The 25,914-nt window shown below is 44.1% G+C and overlaps 2 protein-coding genes across 2 annotated transcripts; one reads left to right on the top strand and one right to left on the bottom strand.

Annotated features, from left to right (window-relative positions):
• Positions 1-374: 374 nt before the first annotated feature.
• On the top strand, positions 375-2,756 carry LOC123098475 (endoglucanase 20). Its single transcript, XM_044520504.1, has 6 exons — positions 375-680; positions 913-1,125; positions 1,224-1,427; positions 1,520-1,750; positions 1,839-1,947; positions 2,041-2,756. Exons 1-6 carry the CDS (start codon positions 447-449, stop codon positions 2,568-2,570), a joined length of 1,521 nt encoding a protein of 506 aa, XP_044376439.1. The 5' UTR covers positions 375-446; the 3' UTR covers positions 2,571-2,756.
• A 1,063-nt stretch (positions 2,757-3,819) lies between these two features.
• On the bottom strand, positions 3,820-6,905 carry LOC123191080 (probable sucrose-phosphatase 3). The gene is made up of 8 exons (XM_044603852.1): positions 6,142-6,905; positions 5,744-6,043; positions 5,540-5,641; positions 5,225-5,419; positions 4,843-5,130; positions 4,434-4,620; positions 4,198-4,244; positions 3,820-4,095 (listed from the first exon to the last, which is right to left on the bottom strand). Exons 1-8 carry the CDS (start codon positions 6,340-6,342, stop codon positions 4,003-4,005), a joined length of 1,413 nt encoding a protein of 470 aa, XP_044459787.1. The 5' UTR covers positions 6,343-6,905; the 3' UTR covers positions 3,820-4,002.
• Positions 6,906-25,914: the final 19,009 nt, after the last annotated feature.

Here is a 25,914-nt window from a genome sequence, read left to right as displayed (position 1 = left end):
ATTATTTGGTGTTGTTCAAAGAAATGCTTCAAATTCGTTTGGTTTGGGTTCGACCCCGATCGATAGTCTGAGTTCTGTGCGACGCTTTCCCACGCCGGCCGTGTGTGATTTTTTTTCTCCTTGTGCGATGCAGAAATCTGCACCAGTGTGATAAATGCATGGGCATGGGCACGGGCCTTACTATTAGGAGGTCAAGCATTTCTAGGGCAAATTAGTGCACAAATGCTACACTCTTTGCGTTTGCTTTGCCCCAGCTAGCACACCACATGCACTTGCATGCAGCTCCATGGATGGAATCTCGATTCTCATCACACACCATCATCACACTATAAATACATGGCTCGGCACTTTGCATCCATCACAAGAAGGAAAAGAAGAGAGCAGACACGCGCGCGCGCTTACACGCTACACATATACACATTGTTTCCTAGCTAGAACCTAGATACATGGCGACAATGGCGGTTAAGGTGTGGGTGGTGGCAATGATGCTGGTTGTGCACTGCTTCGACGTAGGGCTTGGAGCTGGAGGCGACGGCCTGTGCCTGGGCTCGCCCGACTACGGCGACGCGCTAGCCAAGGCCATCCTCTTCTTCGAGGGGCAGCGGTCGGGGCGGCTGCCGGCTAACCAGAGAGTCAGTTGGCGCGGCAACTCCGCGCTCGCCGACGGCCGACCTGAAAACGTATGGTCTCTTATAGTTAACTTATGATCATGAGCCACTGCTCCCCTCCTACGTTTGAATATGTTTGTTTAATCTAGATATGAGTTTTCTCTTCAGCACATGCAAAACGAAAGCGGACCATGTTTTGGCACACTATATGGATCCAGTGTGAAATATATACTTGAGGCAATTAATCAATGGAATCAATGAAATTTGAAATAGTGATATATTAATAGTGGAATGGCGATCACAGGTTAACCTGACGGGTGGGTACTACGACGCCGGCGACAACGTCAAGTTCGGGTTCCCGATGGCCTTCACGGTGACCCTGCTGAGCTGGAGCGCCATCGAGTTCCGTGGCGACGTCGCGGCGGCGGGGCAGCTGGGCAACCTCGGGGCCGCCATCCATTGGGGCGCTGATTTCCTGCTCCGCGCGCACACATCTCCCACCACCCTCTATACCCAGGTCTGGTTGGTTTTTCTACCAATTTAACGTTCAAAGAAAAAGCACATCAATGAAACCATGAGATGGACTAGATTTATCTTTGTTGTTGTTGCCTTAAGGTGGGGGACGGGAACGCCGACCACGGGTGCTGGGAGCGGCCGGAGGACATGGACACGCCGAGGACCCTGTACAAGGTCACCGCGGACTCGCCCGGGTCGGAGGCCGCCGGCGAGGCGGCTGCGGCGCTCGCGGCGGCCTACCTAGTGCTCAAGGAAGACGGCGACAAGGCGTTCGCCTCGCGGCTCCTGGCCGCGTCCAAATCGGTACGCACGAAGCATGCATGTGCTGTTGTTTCTCGTTAGTTAAGTTGATGAAGGAATCACGATAACGGTTTTGGTTTTTTTGGCTTGGTCAGCTCTTTGAGTTGGCCAACAATTACAGGGGATCCTTCCAGTCGTCCTGCCCCTTCTACTGCTCCTACTCCGGCTTTCAGGATGAGCTGCTCTGGGCCTCGGCGTGGCTCTACCGGGCGACCAAGGACGGCAAGTACCTCGACTTCCTGCGCCAGAACCAGGGCTCCAGCAACCCGGTCAACGAGTTCAGCTGGGACAACAAGCAGGTTGGAGCCCAGATGCTCGCAACACAGGTGGGTCGCACTCGCACAACGATTCATGCATGCCTCCATGGATTCACGCAAAGTCCATTACCGATGTACCATCTCTGATTGATTTCAGGAGTATTTGAAAGGAAGGAGAGAGCTAGACAGGTACAAGGCCAACCTGGACTCCTTCGTCTGCGCCCTCATGCCTGACAGCGGCAATACGCAGATACGCACAACTCGTGGTACGTTACGTCCCTCCCTGCCTCACTCCGAACTCTGAAGAACATCCCGCCCAAAACCTCTCATCTTCTCCACACGACCGGTGCTTGCCGCAGGAGGGCTCCTCTTCACACGCGATTCAGTGAACATGCAGTACACCACCACGGCGGCCCTCGTGCTCTCCATCTACGCCAAGACGCTCGAGTCCTGGGGCGTCTCCGACGGCGTCCGCTGCAGCGCCGCGAGCTTCTCCCCGGACCAGATCGCCTCGTTCGCCGCGTCGCAGGTCGACTACATCCTGGGGAGCAACCCGATGGGCATGTCGTACATGGCGGGCTTCGGCGGCGCCTTCCCGCGGCGCATCCACCACCGCGCCGCCTCCATCCCCTCCATCAAGGTGCTCACCCGGACGGTCCCCTGCAACGAGGGCTTCTCCTCCTGGCTGCCCACCAGCGACCCCAACCCGAACGTCCATGTCGGCGCCATCGTCGGAGGGCCCGACGAGAACGACCAGTTCGGGGACAACAGGGGGGACTCGGCGCACTCCGAGCCGGCCACCTACATCAACGCCGCCTTCGTGGGCGCCTGTGCTGCTGCCATGGGGCAGAGCCAGAAGCCTGCGTCGCCGACTTTGGCTTCTTACTAGTAGTAGACCACAAAGATATGCGCACTCGATACAACTGGTACTACTATGCTCTGTTGCTAAATTTTCACGTGTGTAATGTACTTGTGACATATGCATTCGCTACCAGTACTCTGTACTTGTTCGTGATCGCCGTACTATATATGTTTGTAATGTAACAAGACATAAAAATACAGTACCAAGTTTATATCAGCGCAGGATTCTTCTCCCCAAGTTTGCAACTCGGTTCCTCTCCCTAACTATAACCAGACTTAGGCCCTCCACTATATACTCCCTTCGGTTCTTTTTACTCTGCATATTAGGTTTGACCGAAGTCAATTTCATCCAACTTTGACCAAGTTTATACAAAAAATTATAAACATTCACATAACAACACCAATATCATTAGACTCATCTTGGAATATATTTTTATATTATATTTATTACATATTATAGATGCTAATAATTTCTAATATAAATTTGGTCAAACTTAGCAAAGCTTGACTTTCGGCAAATCCAATGTGCAGAGTAAAAAGGACCGGAGGGAGTAGACCAAAACCAATGTCAAATTCATTTCTAGTCTTTGGGCACTGATGCCCTACACAACGCAACCGGAGCCAAAAAGAATTTCTGGGCAGCTAGCTCGAAGGGCACTGGCAGCTAGATCAGTAGACTTGTTTGTCAATTCCTTTATACGGAGTGGCTGTGGAGCTGGTGTCATAATTTTTTTCAGGCATCAGTGATGATGTGGCACCTTTTTGACCAGCGAGCACGGCTTGGAGGAGAATCTTCCTCCTCGGAGCCTGCAGACCATCCACTGCCCACCCGCAGCGCCGGCGGAAGCACGTCTTGTCCTGTATTTCATTTTGTGTCATCTATTTGCACATGTCATGAATGTGTTGCATTTGTCCTTGCACAAAGTTTTTTTTTTTTTTGCGAATTCTTGCAGAAAGTCATTGAGAGGTTGAACAAGCAAGGTGTCATTTATAAACCAATGAAGGCAGAAATTTCTGGCATTGATGTTTATGTGGACGAAAGTGCTGAGAGAGACAAGGGTCGTTTTCCAAAAAAAAAAATCAACCTCGGTAACCTAAGGAAACATTGGAGTTATCTATCAGGTACAGATTAACGGCTTCAACTGTCATGGGCAAGATTCTGTCCCTAGATGCACCAGCTCGTGAGCATCTAGTACATCGAGAAATGATTCTCTGTAATTACAACATTCTGGTGCAGTAAGAACTTAAATTATGGATCTCATTAAGTTCATGAGACAGAACCATTGAACATTTCTTATTAGTGCATTTGATCAACATGAAGATTGACCCTCTCTGGGAGCGTCAGAACAGTACAGTAGTTTGAATCAGCCGAGAGATCAATTTACACAAGAAGCAGTACATTTGTTATTCTATCCCGACTCTGAGAGGGTCCGTGCATATATGGCGAGTGGTTAAATGATCTATAAGATGAAGGTATGATCATTCCCAGCTGAGTATCCTTCAAGCCAGGTCTTGTGGATGTGTGTCAGTTCCAAGCCCTCTGAAGTCTCAGGCTGCGAGTTCAGGCAGTTGGGTAGTTCAGCATAAACTGTGCGCAAAAGATTCTATACAACCGCACGGTGCGCAAGAATTTCAGGGGGGGAACGGGAATTTACCTTTGTATTCAGCAGAAGAGTTGTCCGGCAGCAATATTGCACATCGCCTGAGTGTGACAGAAGCATTAACATCGACACACAAATCAATGAGATGACACAAGATGAGTAATTGTGGCGCATCCCAAGATTACGGAAAGGGCTCGTTACAATTGAAAAATGATGTCAATAAGGTTTGAACAAACTGATAACTGATGGCGTGGAATAACTTCAGTATGTGAAGAGTTTTTCGAGTATACCTTCCATTTCCCAGTTGTCAAACCTCACCAACCAGTTACTTGTACCGATCGGCGATGTAAAAAGTCGGTCCACCCATGCTCGGAACTTTTGGCCTTGTTTGTCAGCATAACATGAACTCAGTGCATCAATGGATGCATGAAGTGACCGCTCCATTCCACAAGGATGTATCAGTGTACCATTCTGGAGCTATCCAAAATAGACGATTGATCTAAAGTAAGCTCAAAAAACAACCAAAATTTGGTCCTCGGAAATCATAAATGGGTCCAGATCCCAGTTCAAACATGCAGCATTGGGATCAGTAATGTTAAAAGGAATTGTGTACAAAAGAAATGGCATATTAAAAAAGAAAATGGTATGAACAAACATTAAACGGGTTAATCTAAGAGTTCGACAAGGAAATGTACTTACAGTAATGCTTTTCAAGTATTGTATAACTGATGGAGACTTCTGAACCTCACCCCTCCGCCACTTCTCGTAAAGAACATAGAATTTCACCACCACATCTGCAGGCTTGATGGTGTCTACCTTCGGATATGGGAATTCAAGATCTCTTACAGAAAAACTAGGCCCTAGTTTGAAGTGACCGATAGCTTGCATGATACTGGAAGCGCATCTCTCAGTTGCATGAAGCAACTTAAGGTTATCTTTTCCATTCTCTTCATACCACTGAAGAAGCTCCTCTTGGGCATTGCTAACCTGAATATGGTTCCAAAACTCTGTAATAAGCTTATATAGTAATCATCGTCAACAATGAAATACACTGAAACCAAGCAACTGCTTATACACTGACCATGACACCATAGGCAGATGGAACGCTGAATAAATCTGCATCATTGCCAGAGTCACCACACACAAGAACATTGCTTGGTGGTTTTCCGCTCAAACTGAACTTCTCGAGTAAATATATAAGAGCTTGCCCTTTCCCTGCACCTCGTGGCAATACATCTAGGGCCTCTCCGCTACTATAGATTATCTTCACATCTAGCTGATCACAGAAAGAAAGCAATGAAGTCAATAAAACACCGCTAAGCAATACTTGATCTTAACAAAACCCTGTCAAAAAGAACAGAGAAAGAGAAGGTCACCAAGGCCTGCCTTGTCTTACCCCAAGCTGTTCCAGTTTTTGAGGAAGATAATTAATCACTTCATGAGCACCCTGCTTGTCGACGAAGAAGCTGACCTTATGAGGACCCTGATTCCTCTCTGGCTGCAACGCACAAAGACAAAGTAACATAAATATCTTAGTTCAGCTAGTAGTAAAATTTGAAAAAATCCAGGAAAAACTAGACAGGCAACTCATTGGACATGCCTGTGGCTTTAGATGAGGGAACTTAGCTGTCTCCTGAACAACAATATCCCTATCCCACTTGTTATTCAGAAATTCCTCCCAGCCAACATCAGGAGTCATCTCCTGGCCATATGCTATCACAGTGCCCACAGACATGATGGTGATGTCCGGTGTGAGCAAAGGCTTTCTTTCCCTCAGACCCTTGTAACTGACCGGCGTTCTTCCAGTTGAGAACACCAGCAGAGAATCCTGGGAGTACTCAGACTCCCAGAGCGCCTCGAAACGGAGCAAGGCCGAGTTCTCTGGATCACAGTGATCAACCTGCAAGTGCACAATCCAAAAAGTCAAACATTGTTCAGACACAACAGTCCAGGTTCCTTCTTTCTGGGCAAACCAAAGGATCGAACTGAGATACCCACCATCGTCTGGTCAAGATCCGAAACGATCATAAGGCGGGCAGAGCCATCTAGCCTATCCATTCTTCCTTGCCGCGGAGAAGCTGAAGAAGTCCCTGCAGAGCAATAGTGCTGCAGAGGCTGGTGAGAAGTTTGATGCGTCTGCCTGGACACTTCTCTGAAACAACAAGTATTTCTCCTGCTTTTATACTGTTCCTCGGTCATCTGCTGGTAGGGTCTTTATTTTTTGTAAAAGGAAATAATAGCTCCAGATAAATTTTTAAACTATAGCACACGAGAAGCTGTCAGCAGCAGGTGAGAGCAAGACAGCGAACCAAGACAAGCAGGACAAGTATTTCTCCTGCTTTTTTAAAACTAAATAAACTATTTCATCGGTCATCCGTCGGTAAGGTCTGTTTTATTCATATACACGAGAAAATAATGGCTACAGATTACTTAAAGAACTATGGCAAACAAGAAACGGGCAGCAGCAGCCTAGCAAATGAGAGCAAGACAGGGGACCCAAACATCCACGGTTTATCCACACAAGAAAACAAGCAAGAGCGTGACTTTACTGGTAAGAACAAATTTCCAGGAGAAATCGTTGTGGATAGAGTGTCCAGCCAATCATCTAGCACGGCACGATTGACATCGATCAGATTTGGCGCAGGGAAATGTACAAGTACAACGCACTCGACAGAACCACGCGAGTATGGAATGGTCCGCCGGCCAAACACCTTGAATGCATGATGGTTTCAGGGAGGACCGGAGGGAGAGGAGGAACGCACAAGGTGGCGGATGAGTTGTAGGGCAGGCAGGTACAGTAGCTCCTACCTCGCCTGCGCGGCGTGCGGCCGGCGGCCCGGCTCGTCGTCGGAGGAGGAGCCGAGGAGGATGTGAGGCGGCGGGGTGGGGAGATGCGGATGACGACGACCAAGACCGGGAGCGGGGAGCCGAGTAGTACAAGTGGAGTGCGGAATGTGGGATGTGGAATGCGACGAAGCTTCCGTTTGAGATGACTTTTGCCGCTTTCTTGGTCGATGAAATCCGCGAGGGAACACCCTTTTGACAGAGCACAACAAAGGGGGTCTCAGGACTCTCAACAACAATAGAAAAATGGCCCCATGATATGCGGGGTCAACTTTTTTTTGAAGGAAAACGGTAGGAAATCTTCACGCCGCACGTATTTTACTATCAGCCAAAAGTGTGCAGTGGAAAAAACAGAAAAACGACAGGATGTCGCAAGTGGCCACTGGACAATGGCGCGACTTCTCATTTTGGCTCGATGCACGGCCATGCCCAATTTTTCAGCAATCTTTTCTTAATTGGTTCAAACATTGCGGTATATAGGTTGTTAAATTGATTCTACAGCTGATTTATTTGACTTTGAATCGGACTAGGTGATCGGCTGCTCATTAGCTTGTCGTAAAATCACTACGACGGGACCCTTTTGACGTTGCACAAAAGGCATCACTTTGCGTTCAGCTAGCACAAAGGGCATCTCCAATGACACCCTGCAAAAAACCTCCGTCATCCGCCATCCGTCCGCGGTCCGCAGTGTTAGAATTATGTGTCCTGCAACTATATTCAATTAATTTAGAATTATTAAATATTCGAAATACCTCATTATGGAATTATACATGTATTTGTACATGGAATTGTTTTACATGTTTAGCATGGAATTGTTACTTGCTGGAACATACTTAAGTTTTATATATACTTAAGGAGGCTGGTCGATTATCGGTGGAATACAATATACTATTTATATTGGAAAGACTAACCGGATACACTGATGATTGGAAGGAGTTAGATCGTATAATTAGATTATAGCCCTAATGTTGATCTACATAATTAGAGGAACTTACACTCTATTATGACGCGTTGCTCACAGGCGCGTGCTCCGGGGACAAAACGGGTAGAATCCGTTAAACAGACAAATATGATCGTGGTTGGTAATTTGATCTGGACTCTATCCCGGAAACTAGTGGAAAAGACTAGAAATCTTATATCTGTATAAGAGGTGGACTCTTTGGAACGACAGTATAAGAAGATCCCTACCCCCTAGCCTCATATATGTGAATTGTGAGCGGCACCATGGATAAGCGCAGAGGAATTAGGGGTAGACCGAAAACCCTAAATTTCTACCGTTGGTATCCTGAGCAAGGTTCGGCCGCCGTCGGTTGAGCTCTAATCCGCTGCGCACTCTCCCGCCGGTCGTCGACACAATCCCGTGTTTACCAGCATGTCGTCGCCTGAAGCATCAACTCCATCGACTACGTACTGCGATGTGCGCACATGGAGGCTCCAATCTGCGCGTCGATGAGGGGTAAAATCAAGCGGCTGGGACTGCTGGCGCGTGACCGAGAAATATTTCACGTAGTCTCCTGCTACTGCTTGTTCGTGGATCAATCACACGCGCGACTTGATCTTGCATGCACATCGGAACATTGCTCAAGGAACTCCAGCTATCTCGCCGGAGGAAAATTGTCGCACATGGAAGGGAGCCACATGCAAAGGAAACTCAGTTTGACACGTACGTGGAATCCAGGATATATACTACGGTTTACAGAGGAACTAGTACTTCGGCAGGACAAATTTCTTGGCACGCGGAAGGAGATGGTCGGGTTGAATTTGATGAAGATGCTAAAAAAAGGATTATGGTCATCCTGCTGCAGAACCGTGCGTCCGTATGTGTGCTCATTTGGACGTAAGGACAAAGTTGTGGCAGGCTATTTCTATTTTATGCATGGATCAAGGAAAGGCCGCCATCACTCCGCTCATATCTGCCTTGATGGTTCGCTGCAATCTTCCGTAGCGGGATCTATCAAGTATCTGCCGATTGCCATGGGTGTTTCAGTGGCAGTCAACAGTCAACACCAAATCAATCGCTGGAGGGTTTCACAGGGCTTCACCCAATCTGGAAAAGTGGAAATAGATGAACCAATTGTTATTTGGTGCATGGATCGACAAAGACTAGTACTACTCTCGAGTAGTACTCCACTATAACTTGCTGGCTGTTTTTTTTTTCACGAATCTGGACGGGCGTGTGATTGACAAGATGGAAGAACCTGGTGCTAGTTTCTACAGGATTTTTTTTTCTGGATACAGGCAAGCTGTTGGTGAGGCGTGTCAACACGCAGGGCCGCGTACACTAGTACTACCTTGGCGGCTGACTACTACCGCTTCCGTTGCTGTTGCTCGATGTCCAAGGCAGTGCATGTGTTGCTGAGCCTTCAGTACTGCCGCTTGTACTTCGACTGTTTTTTTGTTGGCTAGTCGGAGGAATCTACATGGACTCCGCGCACCTGTGCACACATGCTGTCAGGGAAGGAATACTCTTGCATCGTTTAATTGATTTATTTATTACATCATTATTTAATGTTCTAACTTGTTTGGTTGCTAGTCCACTACATGTAAGCGACCACGAGGAAAGTACATATCCTTGGAAGACATTTAGGAGGACTCTGAATCATGAATGCGTGGAAGGATTGCACCAAGCAAATGATTTACACACTGAAACTGCTATGGTGGAAATAATGTCCGGAAAATTACACATAACCTAGAAAGGGATTTATTAGAAGAACAAGTATTATTATTGAGCATCACTTGTTTGTGGAGGAAGATGAGAGTCACACCCAGGACAAGGAATTTTTTTTCTTCATTTGACGGTATGCCTAATGGTAATATTTGCACTACATTTATTTATTTGGGGCTATTTTTTCAAATATAAATGGATTTTGGCTATGTCTTATTGCTGGAATACAATAGCAATTTTGTTGGCATGCTAACAATTCCAAAGGAAATATATATGTTTGTGTGCTTAGTCATTGCCGCTAAATCTTATAGACTTTGGGATTGGAAACCATGTCATTAAACTCCCTTGTGGAGGAACACCAATACTATTATAGGACACTTGTTCAACTTCAGTGAGAAGGTATTTGATTTATTGTTCTATCTTGGAATCTATTGACTATGTCATACTGTTTGGAAAAGGAAGAGTGGAAAATATTGCTCAATGGTAAAATTAATGCATTACGGGTTTTCACACAATGGTCTATCTTTCTTGATATCCGTTGGAAGTTGGCAAACAAAATTGTTTATATTTGGCAAAGATAACTCCATATGGAGGAATACCGACAATGGGAACACATGCTTGAAATCGTATTATCTACATCATCAATGACTTGGTCACATATCTTGGAACTAAATGAATTGGCTTATTGATTATGGAATTCTAGACTTTAGTGGGAGGACTATGGTATCTTGTGAAGCATATATGATGGTATTTTCGGTTTATATACACCTTTTCTGAAGGTGGGAAAAGAAAAGGCTTCATATCATTATTTACTTTGGTAACCTTATGGTATCTTTCTTTGCACTCCCACTAGAGGTCAGGTTATTTATTTTTATCTCATCATTGATTATTGCACTTGATATGGTTATGTTTATACTATTTCAAAATACAAGTTGGAATGTTTTTATTGTGCTTGACACATGTTATACTGAAGTGGAAAATCAGTTGATTAAATAATATCATAGTTTTAACAACTGATTGGTGGGGGAATTACACTTCACGAATATATCATTTGTATGTAAAGAGCATGGAACTATTCACCATTGTAATATACCGTACACTCCACAAATGAATGGAGGAATTGACTGTCTTGTATACTCCCTTGTTTCTTTGGAAATAAGCATTGCATACTATCATTTATTGATATCATTCTCCATCTAGTACAGTCACTTGACTGGAAGGAAATCTTCTATTTTGACATGAAATTCTCAGTTATTACAAAGCGCACACCTGGAAATTTTTATGGTTATTCTAGTGGATCAAAGGATGTTTCCTTAGTTATCTGGAAAAAGAATACTGGTGGAAAATAGGAACACAATCATTTTTATGATCTGGGTGGAATTATTGATAGTCATACTTGAATATAATCTTGATCCCATGGAAACTACAAGTGACACTCCCAACATGACATGCTTAGGATAAGTGGGAGGAATAAGCTTGGAATATCATGTCTGGATAATTGTTATGTGTTGTTGGCGGATGTCACTCTAAAATTTTAGAGGAATCACTACATTCTCTTAAAGTTTTTTAATCAATATCAACTATGGGTGGAAGAATTGCGGGAAGGAATAAACTCAAATGAGGAAGAGCATAGTTTGGGATCTTAATATCATACCAAATAACCGCAAATATTTTTTTGTAAGGATAATTGGCTCGGTGGAATATTATAATACCGCTCTTGTTATTCAATTATTCACACAGAGGGAAATATACTTTGTGGAAACTCTCTCTCCTGGAATTTTTGGAAAGAGGAACTAAAGACAGGTTTGCTAATTGAGTATATTAATGTATGGTCTTATAACAAGCTTCACATCAATGGAATAGAACGTCATATGGTTTTCTAAATGAATCACATTGATGGAAGTGAGAGCTTGGTCATTTTTTAACTTTCACTAGCACAGATGCCCGTGCGTTGCAACGGGAGAAAAAACTAAAATATACATCAAAGCACCTATCAACGTTGCCCGACAAGCAGGGTTGCGGGTGCCGAGGTACAGAAGGAAATTCATAGATGCTTTAATGTCCATTTTTGTAGTCCATGCATGCATGGCCACTGAATAAATAGGGACGGGGCAATTACATGGATTGGTTAGTTTTGCTTTACCATGAGAACCAGCATCTGATTGAATAGTTAGCAGGGCAGTGCTACCTCAGTCCTCATCAGGGATAAATACTCAGGTTTGACGCTTTTCTGTCTTTTAAAGACGAAATATTCTTTTAGTAGGAGGCGATGTTCTCGTCGATAGTGAGACGTTGCGGTGACTTCATTAATTTTAAAACTCGCCAACACGATATTTCAAATGTGCTCAAATAGGTACGATGTGCGTATGTGCATTTTCGTAGGGCAGTGCTACCTTAGTCCCCACCAAAGATAAAGCCCCAGGTTTGACGCTTTTGTGTCTTTTAAAGACAAAATATTCTTTTAATAGGAGGCGATGTTCTCGTCGGTAGCGAGACGCTTGTGGTGACTTCATTATTTTTAAAACTTGCTGACACGGTATTTCAAATGTGCTCAAATAGATTGGATATGTGCATGTGTATGCATTTATAAGAGTGAGTGTATGCATGTGTCTGCATCTATTGTTATTGTGTTTGAGTAAAATGTTTTCCTTTACTCTTTGGATGCAGCAATTTAATCGTCAAATGATTTCTAGTGACTCATTTATGTTGTCACTTTTCATGTTCGCCACTGTCGTTGATAATGGTATGATTTTGATGTTTGTAAGTGCTTTTTTTTCTACAAAGCCGCATTCATGTCCTCTTACAATGTCTCATTCAGCTCCGCACCGTCATCGGATTAAAGAGTGGTGATATATTAAAATGTTTTTTATAGATTTTTTAAAAATTCAAATGCAAGTGGGTTTTACAATGATGATTTTTCTAGAAACTTTTATTTATTTGGTTATTCCTTTTGTTGCACTATTTGAACTTTGCCCAAACACAAGCATTTCACGTGGACATCAGCTGTTCCGCTAAAACAAAAACACAGTTTGGACATACTGCACATCCCATCCATAATTGCAATTAAAAGGAAAACCTCGCCGCCGGCCGCATCACAGAAGTTAATTAAAGAAAGAGGCTATCCAACCAGTTGATTTTTTTAGACATATCCAACCAGTTGATGATACAACACCACGACCAACCCAAGCCCAACCAGCAACACGTCTCAGCCCAACCATCGACACGTCTCAGCGATTCACATTCATTTCATTTGGATCTGGAAACGTGTCGCGGCTCGTCTCCTTTAACCAGCCCCAAACCAGTCGATCCCCTTTGCTCTCCTCCCTCCCCCCATCTCGATCTCCTCCATCTTCCCTTCACAAATCCTCTTCTATCTCCATCTTCCCAAATCCCATATAGCCCCCTTGGCTGCAAATCCCGAGTAACCAAGCCAGAGACACCGCGGGGCCGCCGTTGCAAGAGGAGGACGGGGGTGTTGCAAGGCGCTGCCGCCGTCTCTACAAGGGCACTACTGCCTGGGGCAGTGACGCCACCACGATGGAGATGACGGGCTACAACTGCCGGACGGCAAGGGAGGCCGCTATTTCTCCCTCCATCTTCCTGTGATGTCTGCATCTAGCTTGCTCTACCAATGCAGCCGAGCAATCTGTTGTTTCAAGGGCAGCCCCGGTTTCCTTTGGTCATTCTCTGAAATCTTGTGCAGCTTTTTGGCCGCCCCAGGTTTCCTTCGGTCCTATTCCTCACTCCATCTCCCTCGAATGTCTGCCTCACCCTGCATTCCCCTTCTAGTTCGTTCGTTCTTTCCCTTGCCCTTCCTTGGGAAGAAGGGTACATATGCCGTCGCCGGCCATCTCTCTGCCTTGCTCGAGTGGAGGTTCTGCAGGTCTTTGATGAGCGTGGGCTAGTGAGGTTTCAAGATCCCTGTCTGCTCTCTATGTCCCTCTTTTTGTTTCCTTCGTCGCACCGCCCTCGCGTCTCGCCGGCGTGCCGCGACGCCTCGCCCAAAGAGAGCACGTCGGCCGCCTATCGTCCTCTGCCGCGACGCCTTAGCCCGCCAAGGCCAGCGTCGAGGCCGACAAGGCGCGCAGAAAATCCAAGGGCCTCACCAAGTAGACAACCACTGCCAGTGCCCCGCCTCGCCGCGCCGTCTCCGCCGCACACGCCCTGGCTCCATCCTCCCACGCGAGGCACGGTGGCTGCCGGCGCAGGCCGCGCCGTCTCCGCCGCACACGCCCTGGCTCCATCCTCCCACGCGAGGCACGGTGGCTGCTGGCGCAGGACAGAATGGATAAGACTACAGAGAGGATAGCGGGTTGAATTCAAATAACTATAGGGTCTTTTTTGTAAATGTGAAACGTTTTTCTACTACGCCACTAAAACAGGGATTGCGGGTTGATTTCATGTAAACTGAGGGGCTTTTTTATAAAACTACCACGACGACGTACGGGCAGAAGCACTCCGTGCTTTATTAGTAGGGAAAGATATGAAAGGAACATTTGAAGCATCCTATGTTTTACGAGTGGAAATACATAGAAAATATTTTGAAGTGTTTCTCTATGGAAAATTGCAAAACTATTAAAATACCTTTGGTAAAGGGAATCACACTCAGTGAGGAATTATATTTAAACTCCTGAGGGAAAATGGAATAATAAATGGTACATGAATTGATATGTATCTTCATTATATTATGACGATACCTTAGCTATCGGAATTTATCCTGCATTCAAGCAGTGGAAGGAAAGACGAGCAGCTAAGGGAATCTCACACATCATATAAGATTGTGGAAAGTGCATCACAACCTGTCACTTGTTCTGAAATTTATATTGAAGGTAAACACATTGAGGAAACTATTACTCTATCTACAGGATGAGAAATAAGTCCAGGTACGCATATTCAATTTTTTTGTAGTACTAATATGATGCAGGTTCACGGACCAAAGTCAGGAATTTCTTTCAACACATGGTTAATTATGGAACTTCATTTACTAATTGGATTTGATATTTATGTGGTTTTGAAATTTTATTCAACATAGTTATCTTATACTTGACTCGATGTGGAATTAATCATATTATTATATATGTGGTGGAAAATAATTGATGCGGAATTTCACTTGAGGAAACAAAATACTCAAGGTGCCTATAAAGGTGGAATTACACTCGAGGAAATAATACTCGAGGCGCCGAGGACAGCTATGCTGGAATAATTAGGCGGAAACTAAAGGTCTCTAGTGATCTAAAGGTCTCTAGTGATCTTAAGTGTCACAGCAAGGAAACATATTGAAGGGAAGTATCACCATATATATATATTTGTGGGTTTTCAACTAGAGTTAATATGATTGTTGATCCCTTGACTAAGCCTCTTAGTCAGAGGTATTTGGCAAGCATGTTAAGGCTATGGGTTTACGAATATTTGAATGATCGTTTTGGACAAGTGGAGATGTTAGAATTATGTGTCCTGCAACTATATTCAATTAACTTGGAATTGTTAAATATTCGGAATACCTCATTATGGAATTATACATGTATTTGTACATGGAATTGTTTTACATGTTTAGCATGGAATTGTTACTTGCTGGAACATACTTAAGTTTTATATATACTTAAGGAAGCTGGTTGATTATCGGTGGAATACAATATACTATTTATATTGGAAAGACTACCCGGGTACACTGATGATTGGAAGGAGCTAGATCGTATAATCAGATTACAGCCCTAATGTTGATCTACATAATTAGAGGAATTTACACTCTATTATGACGCGTTGCTCACAAGCGCGTGCTCCGGGGACAAAACGGGTAGAATCCGTTAAACAGACAAATATGATCGTGGTTGGTAATTTAATCTGGACTCTATCCCGAATACTAGTGGAAAAGATTAGGAATCTTATATCTGTATAAGAGGTGGACTCTTTGGAACGACAGTATAAGAAGGTCCCAACCCCCTAGCCTCATATATGTGAATTGTGAGCTGCACCATGGATAAGCGCAGAGGAATTAGGGGGTAGACCGAAAACCCTAAATTTCTAACACGCGGGAACGAGGCAGTCTGCGAACACGGATGCGGGAGGCAACCATCCAACGTTAGCCGTATACATTTTCACAACAACTTAAACCGGGCAAAATTTGTTCAAACAAGTCCGGAATTCATATAAACACGGTCGGATTTCATATAAATATAATGGATTTCATTACAAATACATCAAAGCGGTCACAGGCGGGGTCTAGAGTATAATTAATACTCCCTCCGTTTCTTTTTACTCCACATATAAGATTTGATCAAAGTCAAACTGCACAAAATTTGACCAAATTTATATAAAAAAATATGAACATCTACAATACTAAAACTATATAGTATGAACATAAGTTTCATGTTGCATCTGATAATATTGATTTCATATTGTGAATATATATTTTTCAATATAAAGTTAGTCAAACTCTATAAAGTTTGACTTTGACCAAACCTTATATGCGGACTAAAAAGAAATGAAGGGAGTACCTAATTTAAACTATTAAAAAAATACCTAATTTAAATGATCGCCGGCGTTCGGTCCCCGTATCCGGCCATCGGCCCCGAGATCTGAAGGTTCACCGTCTCCAGTGTCGCCTTGGTGCTCTCCAACTCCGCCTCCGTGACCTCCGCATCTGGAGCCCCGGGAACTGAAGTTGTCCGCCTCGACGTTCGCCGCCAAGCGACTAATCGGCTGAAGATGCTGAGCCCACCAAGCTTGGCGTCGACGGGAGGGAAGGAGCGGTGGCCTTCTTGGGACCCGAGTGGCAACGACCTACCATGCACTACTCTTCCTCGCCGCAGCCGGCGCTCGCGGACGTGTCGGCTTCTTCGTGGTCGTGGCACAAAAGCCATTACTTTGCGTTCAACTAGGACGAAAAAGGCTTCTCCTAGTAGAAGTGGTAAAATTAAACAAAGTATTTCCGTCGGAATAGTTATGTGCACTTTCAGTTTTCTATTCACTCATGATAGGGCCTGACCTGGTCGACCCGATCAAATTATTTCACTTATGATTTGGCCTGGTTGACCCAATCATGATATTGAAGAATGTGATCTTTTATCCAAAAACTTCGAATCCAGATAAGTTTTGAAGATGGTGCTCCCGTTACATTACTTTGAATGGAATCATCACTTAACTAAGCATAAGTGAAAACAAGTTTAAATATTTGTTAGATTTGCGAGAAAGTATACGTTTTTTTGAAGGGCGAGACATTATAAGTGTTAGACTAAATGGGCTTGGCTCATTAACAAATTCTGAAGTCTCAAATGAGCCCATGAGAAAAATGGCAAGTGGTGGTGTGGTGCTAAAGTTTACTCCCACATTGCTAGTTGAGAAAGAGTTGGACCTTTTTATATAGTGGGTTCTCTCCATCACTCTAAATAATGTGTTGAGAAGAGAAAAAAAAAGACTACACGCGAGCTTGCTCGCCTTGCCGGGCTTGGGACGGAGCGGGGCGTACGTGTGACATGCACGTGAAGCCGAAATCGGGTCCGTTGCCTTGCAGGGGCGTGGATTCCTTTTGTCGTTTTATTTTTGGTGTCTTGACATACAAGTTGATTGTTTTCTTGTACGGTAAATTTGACTTGGAAACCAAATAAGTTTGACATCGTGATCATGACACGAGACCGCCATTGGTTCTCCTAATATATTGCTTAGTGGCCTCGGCCAAAGACACGCCGAAGACACATAGAATTTTGTCTCATCTCGCAACTTGCACTGTCATCATGGTCTACTCCATCCCGAATGTCAGTGTGCGAGAGAGTAAGTCTTCGGAACCGTTCATCCTTGCGATCATATGCATCGGGAGAGGACATTTTTTTTTTGGAAAGCACTGTGCGGGCTGCTCAACTTCATCATCACGGGTTGTCTTCCGTCCAAATCGGGCGGTGTTACTCATTGTCGTCTTCATCGCCATTAACAACAAATAGTCCCCAACACCGTCATCAACAATGTCGCTCCCGCAGCAGTTAACGAACAGTACGCCCGTCGTCATCTGTTAATGTCTATCTCTGTAGCTGCTGTTTCGTGTGTGATGTTGTGCATGTTTTCCTGTTCATCTTGTTTGCTAGATTGTTGCATGCTATTCTCTGTTTTAGTCATGAATTATTTACTAGAATTAATCATAAATTTACCTAATATTTCAACAATAAGTTGGTTATTGGAGATGCTTCCAGCCCAACTCGGCACAGATGGTTTATTAGGCCTTCTCTAATGTACTAGTCTAAGTTTATATGCTCCGAAAAAGACAACTAATATTTGCACATGCCACATCCCACACACAATTGCAAGTGAAACTTCGTATGTGCAATAATCATCCACACACAATTGCAAGCGTCACAACCCACTCAGGATGGGAATGGGCCGGGTCGGTCTGCCGGGTCGCTGACCCGACCCAAAAATTCAAGGCCAATGGGTCATATAGGTCGGTCTCAAATGAGATTTGAGTCAACAGGGCCAGCACCGGGTAATCCTCATATCGTATAATTTCCGGCGAACACTCACATATATCAACAACAAAAATGTCTTGATATGTTTCAGATGCGCACGTAGAAAATCACAGGTTTGATTTTTTCTGTTAGAAATCTGTTGTGCCGCCTCCCTACTTGCTAGCATGCAGGGCTGTGTACCAGGTGCACCGCCTCGTCCTCCTTAGATGTAGGATCACTCGTACTCGTTGTGACTGCATAATTCTCTGTCTCTCACACACTTTGTACTGCTACTTATTTGTAACCCCAAGTGGAGGAATACAATGTGTCAGCGAACCCCAGGTGGTTGAAGGCTTAAAATTGGCTAATACAGTTGGGAGCAACTCCTTGTTGGTGCAAACGGATAGTCTGATTTTAGTGGAGGCTCTCCAACAAAACTCTGGGCACTCGATGGGTGGCAGGCCCAATTCTTGAAGAATGCCGTTTACTGATAGTTAATTTTGGAAAGGTCGTTATTGAGCATTGTAACCGCGAATCAAATATGGTGGCTCATGTGCTAGCGCAGAATGGAAGTGTTGATCCACCAAACTTGTGGTTGGACTCACCTCCAGGTTTTATTTCTAATTATTTAGCGGACGATATAAGTGTTGTTTAATTTTAATAAAGCTAGCCATGATGGCCTTTTCCTCAAAAAAAAAAAAAAATACAATGTGTGATGCATTCTTAGCTCTGTTTATATTCTATCATTTCTGTTAACCACGTATTTAGTAATCTTATTAGTTATTACACTAATCGGATACCATCATAACATCTTGTTGGCAATGTAAAGCAAAAAAATTGGGTCAACCTAAAATACCCATCACGCTAACGAGGCCATTGACTATTCTTTATATGGGCCTCTCAAATTGGCCTTGGGGCCATAGGGTCTGGGTCCAAGGCCAGGTCCGGGTCGACCCGTTCCCATCCTAACAACCCACACATAATTGATGCAGACTTTTTGTTTATATATGTTTTGTCCCCCTCCCGCCACGCACACAACACATCCCACATGCAACTTGTAAGGCTTGTATTAGGAGGAGCGGCTATATCTCGCCTTTAGCGAGCTAGAGCGGGTGCTCGTCTGCAATTGAACCATGGTGGCCCGGCCCACTACCAAGTCAGAACAATCCAAGCAAGAGAGCTCTCGCCCACTAACAACATTTTTTTCAATGGTTTTTGATGTAGGGTGAAACCCTAATGGTCGTTCTTTTCACACTTGAAAGGGGGAAAGAGAGCAACTCAAAGAGGAACACAAGAAGAACTGTCAAGTAGACAATATCTAATCACACATATGCTAAACCCACATGCACATAAAGGAGATACAAGGATCTAAAGTCAACACAAGAGAATATAAAGGTAACTAGTTCATCCCAATCCTTGAAGGAGAGAGGTCTTGAATCCTAGGAGGATCTTCCCATGAAGGGGTCTTTAATCCACTTGAGGGATCTTCTCACATGGAGGTCTTAAACTCCATGGGAGTGGTAAGTGGATGAGAAATGCTCTATCTCAAATGAGCTCTAACCTTTGCTAACCCTAAAAGGAGGGCGGGTAGTCTATTTATAGTGCTAGTACAAGTTGGGACGAAATGAAGGGGGTACATGGGCCTCTGGCCCGATCTCTGCGCACATGTAGGTGCCAGATGTCCGGCTGGGGGCCGGATGTCTAGCGGCTCACGAAGAGTCGGATGTCTAGGGTCTTGGCCGGATGTCCAGGCTGGGCTGGCCCGATTCCTGCTGCTCTCTGGATACGTCGCGTCAGATATCTGGGCGGGGCGGGATGTCCAGGCTAGTCGGGCTGGATGTCCGAGCATGGGCCGGATGTCTGGTCCTGTAGCACGTCGGCTACTGGAGCTACGGCCTCCAGGCGCCGGATGTTCGGCCGCTGTAGACTTTCAGCGGTTCCTCTCGTTGAGCTTCTTCGTCCATGTACTTGGAGACTTGTCCATGATTCCGAGCATCTCCGAGAGGGTCTTATCGATACCTAAGCGCACATAGCATTCTGGATTGAGGTAGTAGCCATGTCTCACGTGGATCATATGGAAGCTCATTAAGGAGAGATGTCACCTCGGTCTCGATAGCTCTTGCACGTGCTCGTGTCATTGGTCCACTAGGCATTTAGGGAGACGAAGTAGGTCCATGGGGATGATCATAGGATGCTCCACATAATCTCACCCCTCCCCCTTTGGGAAAGATCTAACCCTGGATCAAAAACCTCATCACCATGGAAGGGAGATAGATCCTTGACATCGAAGATGTCGTTCATGTTGTACTCATCGCATGGAATGTCGATCTTGTATGCATTGTTGTTGTAGCGTGCTAGCACCTTGAAGGGTCCATCAGCGTGAGGTAGCAACTTGTTCTTGTGCTCGTTGGGGAATCGGTCTTTCCGTAGATGTAGCCACTCAAGATCTCCGGGGTTGAACACCATGGGGTGCTTGTTGATGTTGACCTTGGTCGCAAGGCATTGTACTTGGTGCTCAATGGTGTGCATTGTATCTTCAAGCACCTTCTTGAGGTAGCTTGATTGTGCGCTCGCGTCCATGTTGATGCGCTCTTGTAGTGGTAGCGGTAGAATGTCCAATGGGGACAATGGGTTGAATCCGTAGACGACCTGGAAGGGGGACTTGCCGGTAGTAGAATGTCTTGCCTGATTGAAGGCATACTCAGCGATGGTTAAGAATTCCTCCCACTCCTTGATGTTCTTCTTGATCAACACACGAAGGAGAGTCGATAGCGCCTGGTTGGTGACCTCCGTTTGGCCGTCGATTTGCAGATGGTATGCCGATGAGAAGAGTAGCTTGATTCCGAGCTTGGCGCATAGTGTCTTACAAAAGTAGCTAAGGAACTGGCGGAGTCTGATACAATCGTCTTGGGCACTCCATCCAATCCCAAGATTTCCCTACAAAAGATATATGCAACATGTGAAACATCGTCTATCTTGTTGCAAGGAATAGTGTGCCATCTTAGAGAAACGGTCCACAACAACAAATACCGAATCCTTGCCATTTTGAGTTCGTGGCAAACCAAGCACAAAATGCGTACTAATGTCTTCCCATAGTTGGTATGAAATAGGAAGTGGCATATAGAGTCCATTGGATTGAGCGATAGACTAAGCTTTGCGACATGTAGAGCATCGGTTGGTGTAGCGTGAGACGTCATGAAACATCTTGGGCTAAAAGTAATTCTTGGAGAGCGTGGCGAATGTCTAGTCGCATCCAAAGTGTCCCATAAGTCCTGCACTGTGAGCCTCTTGCAAAAGCAACAAATGAAGAGAAGACTTGGGGATACTGATACGCCCATTTTGCATCATGTTTTCCTATTGATATTCATTGCAATTTGTACTGTTATTTTACTTTATTATATGATTCTTATGCCTTTTCTCTCTTATTTGCAAGTTTCACATGAAGAGGGGAGATTACCGGCAGCTGGAATTCTGGATCAAAAAGGGCTATATTGGAGACACCTACTTTGCACAACTCCAAATGACCTAAAAATTGACGAAGAATTATTTTGGAATATATAAAAATTATTGGGGAAAGAATCATCAGTAGGGGACCCACCAGGCAGCCACAAGCCTGGGGGGCTGGACTTGTGGGGCCCCTGACAGGCCTTTGAAGCCCATCTTATGATATAAGATGCTAGTTGACATAGAAAAAATCAGAAGGAAGGTTTCGGGACGAAGTGCCGCCGTCTCGAGGTAGAACCTGGGAAGGTTCACTTTTGCTCTCTGGCGAAGCGATTCCACCGAGCAAACTTCCCTCCGGGAGGGGGAAATCGAAGCCATCATCATCACCAATGATACTCTCATGTGGGAGGACCAATCTTCATCAAAATCTTCCATCGGCACCATCTCATCTCAAACCCTAGTTCATCTCTTGTATTCAATCTTTGCTTCAAAACCTTAGATTGGTACCTATGGGTTGCTAGTAGTGTTGATTACATCTTGTAGTTGATGCTAGTTGGTTTATTTGGTAGAAGATTATATGTTCAGATCCTTAATGACATTCAATACCCCTCTGATCTTGAATATGAATATGATTTGTGAGTAGTTACTTTTGTTTTTGAGGACATGTGAGAAGTCTGGTTATAAGTAATCATGTGAATTTGGTATTCGTTCAATATTTTGATGATATGTATGTTGTTACTTCCTTTAGTGGTGTCATGTGATCGTCGACTACATGACACTTCACCTTGCTTGGTCCTAAGGGAAGGCATTGTAGAGTAATAATTAGATGATGGGTTGCTAGAGTGACATAAGCTTAAACCCTAGTTTATGCGCTATTCCGTAAGGGACTGATTTGGATCCATATGTTTCATGCTATTGTTAGATTTATCTTAAATCTTCTTTCGTAGTTGCGGATGCTTGATAAAGGGGGTAATCATAATTGGGAGGCTTGTTCAAGTAATAACAACACCCAAGCACCAGTGGAAAAATTGACAAATTTGACCTTAGGGCAAAAGTATTTCACAAACTAAACTGTTTTGAAAATATTTCACACCGCTGACCCTTTTGTGCAACGCCTGATAGTAAGGCGCTACACAGAGTGCAGCGCCTTACAGACAGGCACTGCATAGTGTAATGCATCGCCTTGCTGTCAGGCGTTGCACAGGTGGAGGGCCTGAGTGATTGGCGCTGCGTTGGTTTTCCCTTGAAGAGGAAAGGGTGATGCAGCAAAGTAGCGTAAGTATTCCCCTCAGTTTTTAAGAACCAAGGTATCAATCTAGTAGGAGACTACACGCAAGTCCCTCGTACCTACACAAACAAATAAGAACCTCGCAACCAACGCGATAAAGGGGTTGTCAATCCCTTCACGGTCACTTACGAGAGTGAGATCTGATGGAGATAATAATAATAAGATAAATATTTTTGGTATTTTTATGATATAGATTGAAAGTAAAGATTGCAAAATAAAATAGATTGGAAACTTATATGATAAAAGATAGACCCAGGGGCCATAGGTTTCACTAGTGGCTTCTCTCAAGATAGCATAAGTATTATGGTGGGTGAACAAATTACTGTCGAGCAATTGATATAAAAGTGCATAATTATGAGAATATCTAGGCATGATCATGTATATAGGCATCATGTCCGCGACAAGTAGACCTAAACGATTCCTCATCTACTACTATTACTCCACACATCGACCGCTATCCAGCATGCATCTAGAGTATTAAGTTCATAAGAATAGAGTAACACATTAGGCAAGATGACATGATGTAGAGGGATAAACTCAAGCAATATGATATAAACCTCATCTTTTTATCCTCGATGGCAACAATACAATACGTGCCTTGCTGCCCCTGCTGTCACTGGGAAAGGACACCGCAAGATTGAACCCAAAGCTAAGCACTTCTCCCATTGCAAGAAAGATCAATCTAGTAGGACCAAACCAAACTGATAATTCGAAGATACTTGCAAAGATAACCAATCATACATAAGAGATTTCAGAGAAGAATCAAATATTGTTCATAGATAAACTTGATCATAAACCCACAATTCATCGGATCTCGATAAACACACTGCAAAAAGAGTTACATCAAATAGATCTCCAAGAAGATCGAGGAGAACATTGTATTGAGATCCAAAGAGAGAGAAGAAGCCATCTAGCTAATAACTATGGACCCAAAGGTCGAAGTAAACTACTCACACATCATCGGAGGGGCCATGGAGTTGATGTAGAGGCCCTCCGCGATCGATTCCCCCTCCGGTGGAGCTCCGGAAAAGGCCCCAAGATGGGATATCTTGGGTACAAAAGGTTGCGGCGGTGGAAATAGGGTTTCGTGGTGCTCCTGGCTGTTTTCGGGGTATATGAATATATATAAGAGGAAGAAGTAGGTCGGTGGAGCCACGAGGGGCCCACGAGGGTGGAGGGCGCACCCCTACCTCGTGGCCTCCTCGTTGGTTTCTTGACGTCCACTCCAAGTCCCATGGATCATGTTTGTTCCAAAAATAACTCTCCCAAAGGTTTTATTCCATTTGGATTCCGTTTGATATTCCTTTTCTGTGAAACACTGAAATAGGCAAAAAACAGCAATTTGCACTGGGCCTTGGGTTAGTAGGTTAGTCCCAAAAATAATATAAAAGTGTATAAATAAGCCCATTAACATCCAAAACAGATAATATGATAGCATGGGACAATCAAAAATTATAGATACGTTGGAGACGTATCAAGCATCCCCAAGCTTAATTCCTACTCGTCGTCGAGTAGGTAAATGATAAAAACAGAATTTTTGATGTGGAATGCTACCTAGCATAATTCTCAATGTAATTTTTCTTTATTGTGGCATGAATGTTCAGATCCGAAAGATTCAAGACAAAAGTTTAATATTGACATAAAAATAATAATACTTCAAGCATACTAACTAAGCAATCATGTCTTCTCAAAATAACATGGCAAAAGAAAGTTCATCCCTACAAAATCATATAGTTTGGTCATGCTCCATTTTCCTCACACAAGAATGCTCTCATCTTGCACAACCCCGATGACAAGCCAAGCAATTGTTTCATACTTTAGTAATCTCAAACTTTTTTCAACTTTCACGCAATACATGAGCGTGAGCCATGGATATAGCACTATGGGTGGAATAGAATAATGATAGGGGGTTATGTGGATAAGACAAAAAAAGAGAAAGTCTCACATAGACGAGGCTAATCAACGGGCTAGGGAGATGCCCATCAATTGTTGTCAATGCAAGGAGTAGGGATTGCCATGCAACAGATGCACTAGAGCTATAAATGTATGAAAGCTCAACAAAAGAAACTAACTGGGTGTGCATCCTGAAGGAAATATGACCTAGAGGCAATAATAATGTTATTATTTTATTTCCTTATATCATGATAAATGTTTATTATTCATGCTAGAATTGTATTATCCGGAAACGTAATACTTGTGTGAATACATAGACAAACTAAACCTCACTAGTATGCCTCTACTTGACTAGCTCGTTAATCAAAGATGGTTATGTTTCCTAGCCATAGACATGTGTTGTGATTTGATTAACGGAATCACATTATTAGGAGAATGATGTGATTGACATGACCCATTCCATTAGCTTAGCATCGGATCGTTTAGTATGTTGTTATTGCTTTGTTCATGACTTATACATGTTCCTATGACTATGAGATTATGCAACTCCCGTTTGCCGGAGGAACACTTTGTGTGCTACCAAATGTCACAACGTAACTGGGTGATTATAAAGGAGCTCTACAGGTGTCTCCAAAGGTAAATGTTGGGTTGGCATATTTCGAGATTAGGATTTGTCACTCCGATTGTCGGAGAGGTATCTCTGGGCCCTCTCGGTAATGCACATCACATAAGCCTTGCAAGCATTGCAACTAATGAGTTAGTTGGGAGATGATGTATTACGAAACGAGTAAAGAGACTTGCCAATAACGAGATTGAACTAGGTATTGAGATACCGATGATCGAATCTCGGGCAAGTAACATACCGATGACAAAGGGAACAACGTATGTTGTTATGCGGTCTGACCGATAAAGATCTTCATAGAATATGTGGGAGCCAATATGAACATCCAGCTTCTGCTATTGGTTATTGATCGGAGACATGTCTCGGTCATGTCTACATTGTTCTCGAACCCGTAGGGTCCGCACGCTTAAGGTTTCGATGTCAGTTATATTATGAGTTTATGAGTTTTGATGTACCGAAGTTAGTTCGGAGTCCCAGATGTGATCACGGACATAACGAGGAGTCTCGAAATGGTTGATACATAAAGATTGATATATTGGACGACTATATTCGGACACCGGAAGTGTTCCGGGTGATTTCGGAG

The sequence above is a fragment of the Triticum aestivum genome, chromosome 1A, assembly GCF_018294505.1.
Source record: "Triticum aestivum cultivar Chinese Spring chromosome 1A, IWGSC CS RefSeq v2.1, whole genome shotgun sequence".
NCBI classification, from domain to species: domain Eukaryota; kingdom Viridiplantae; phylum Streptophyta; class Magnoliopsida; order Poales; family Poaceae; genus Triticum; species Triticum aestivum.
The sequence above is the reverse complement of the archived record's forward strand: the minus strand, read 5'-3'. Positions and strand labels throughout refer to the sequence as shown.

What these genes read in the sequence shown, in the direction of transcription:
- LOC123098475 (XM_044520504.1), top strand. Translation starts at nt 447, where the DNA reads ATGGCGACAATGGCGGTTAAGGTGTGGGTGGTGGCAATGATGCTGGTT. An exon ending in CCACCACCCTCTATACCCAG is followed by an intron (nt 1,126 to 1,223) that starts GTCTGGTTGGTT and finishes TGTTGCCTTAAG; the next exon opens with GTGGGGGACGGGAACGCCGA. An exon ending in CCCAGATGCTCGCAACACAG is followed by an intron (nt 1,751 to 1,838) that starts GTGGGTCGCACT and finishes GATTGATTTCAG; the next exon opens with GAGTATTTGAAAGGAAGGAG.
- LOC123191080 (XM_044603852.1), bottom strand. Translation starts at nt 6,342, where the DNA reads ATGACCGAGGAACAGTATAAAAGCAGGAGAAATACTTGTTGTTTCAGA. An exon ending in TGACAACTGGGAAATGGAAG is followed by an intron (nt 4,245 to 4,433) that starts GTATACTCGAAA and finishes TGTCACACTCAG; the next exon opens with GCGATGTGCAATATTGCTGC. An exon ending in CTCTTCTGCTGAATACAAAG is followed by an intron (nt 4,096 to 4,197) that starts GTAAATTCCCGT and finishes CTGAACTCGCAG; the next exon opens with CCTGAGACTTCAGAGGGCTT.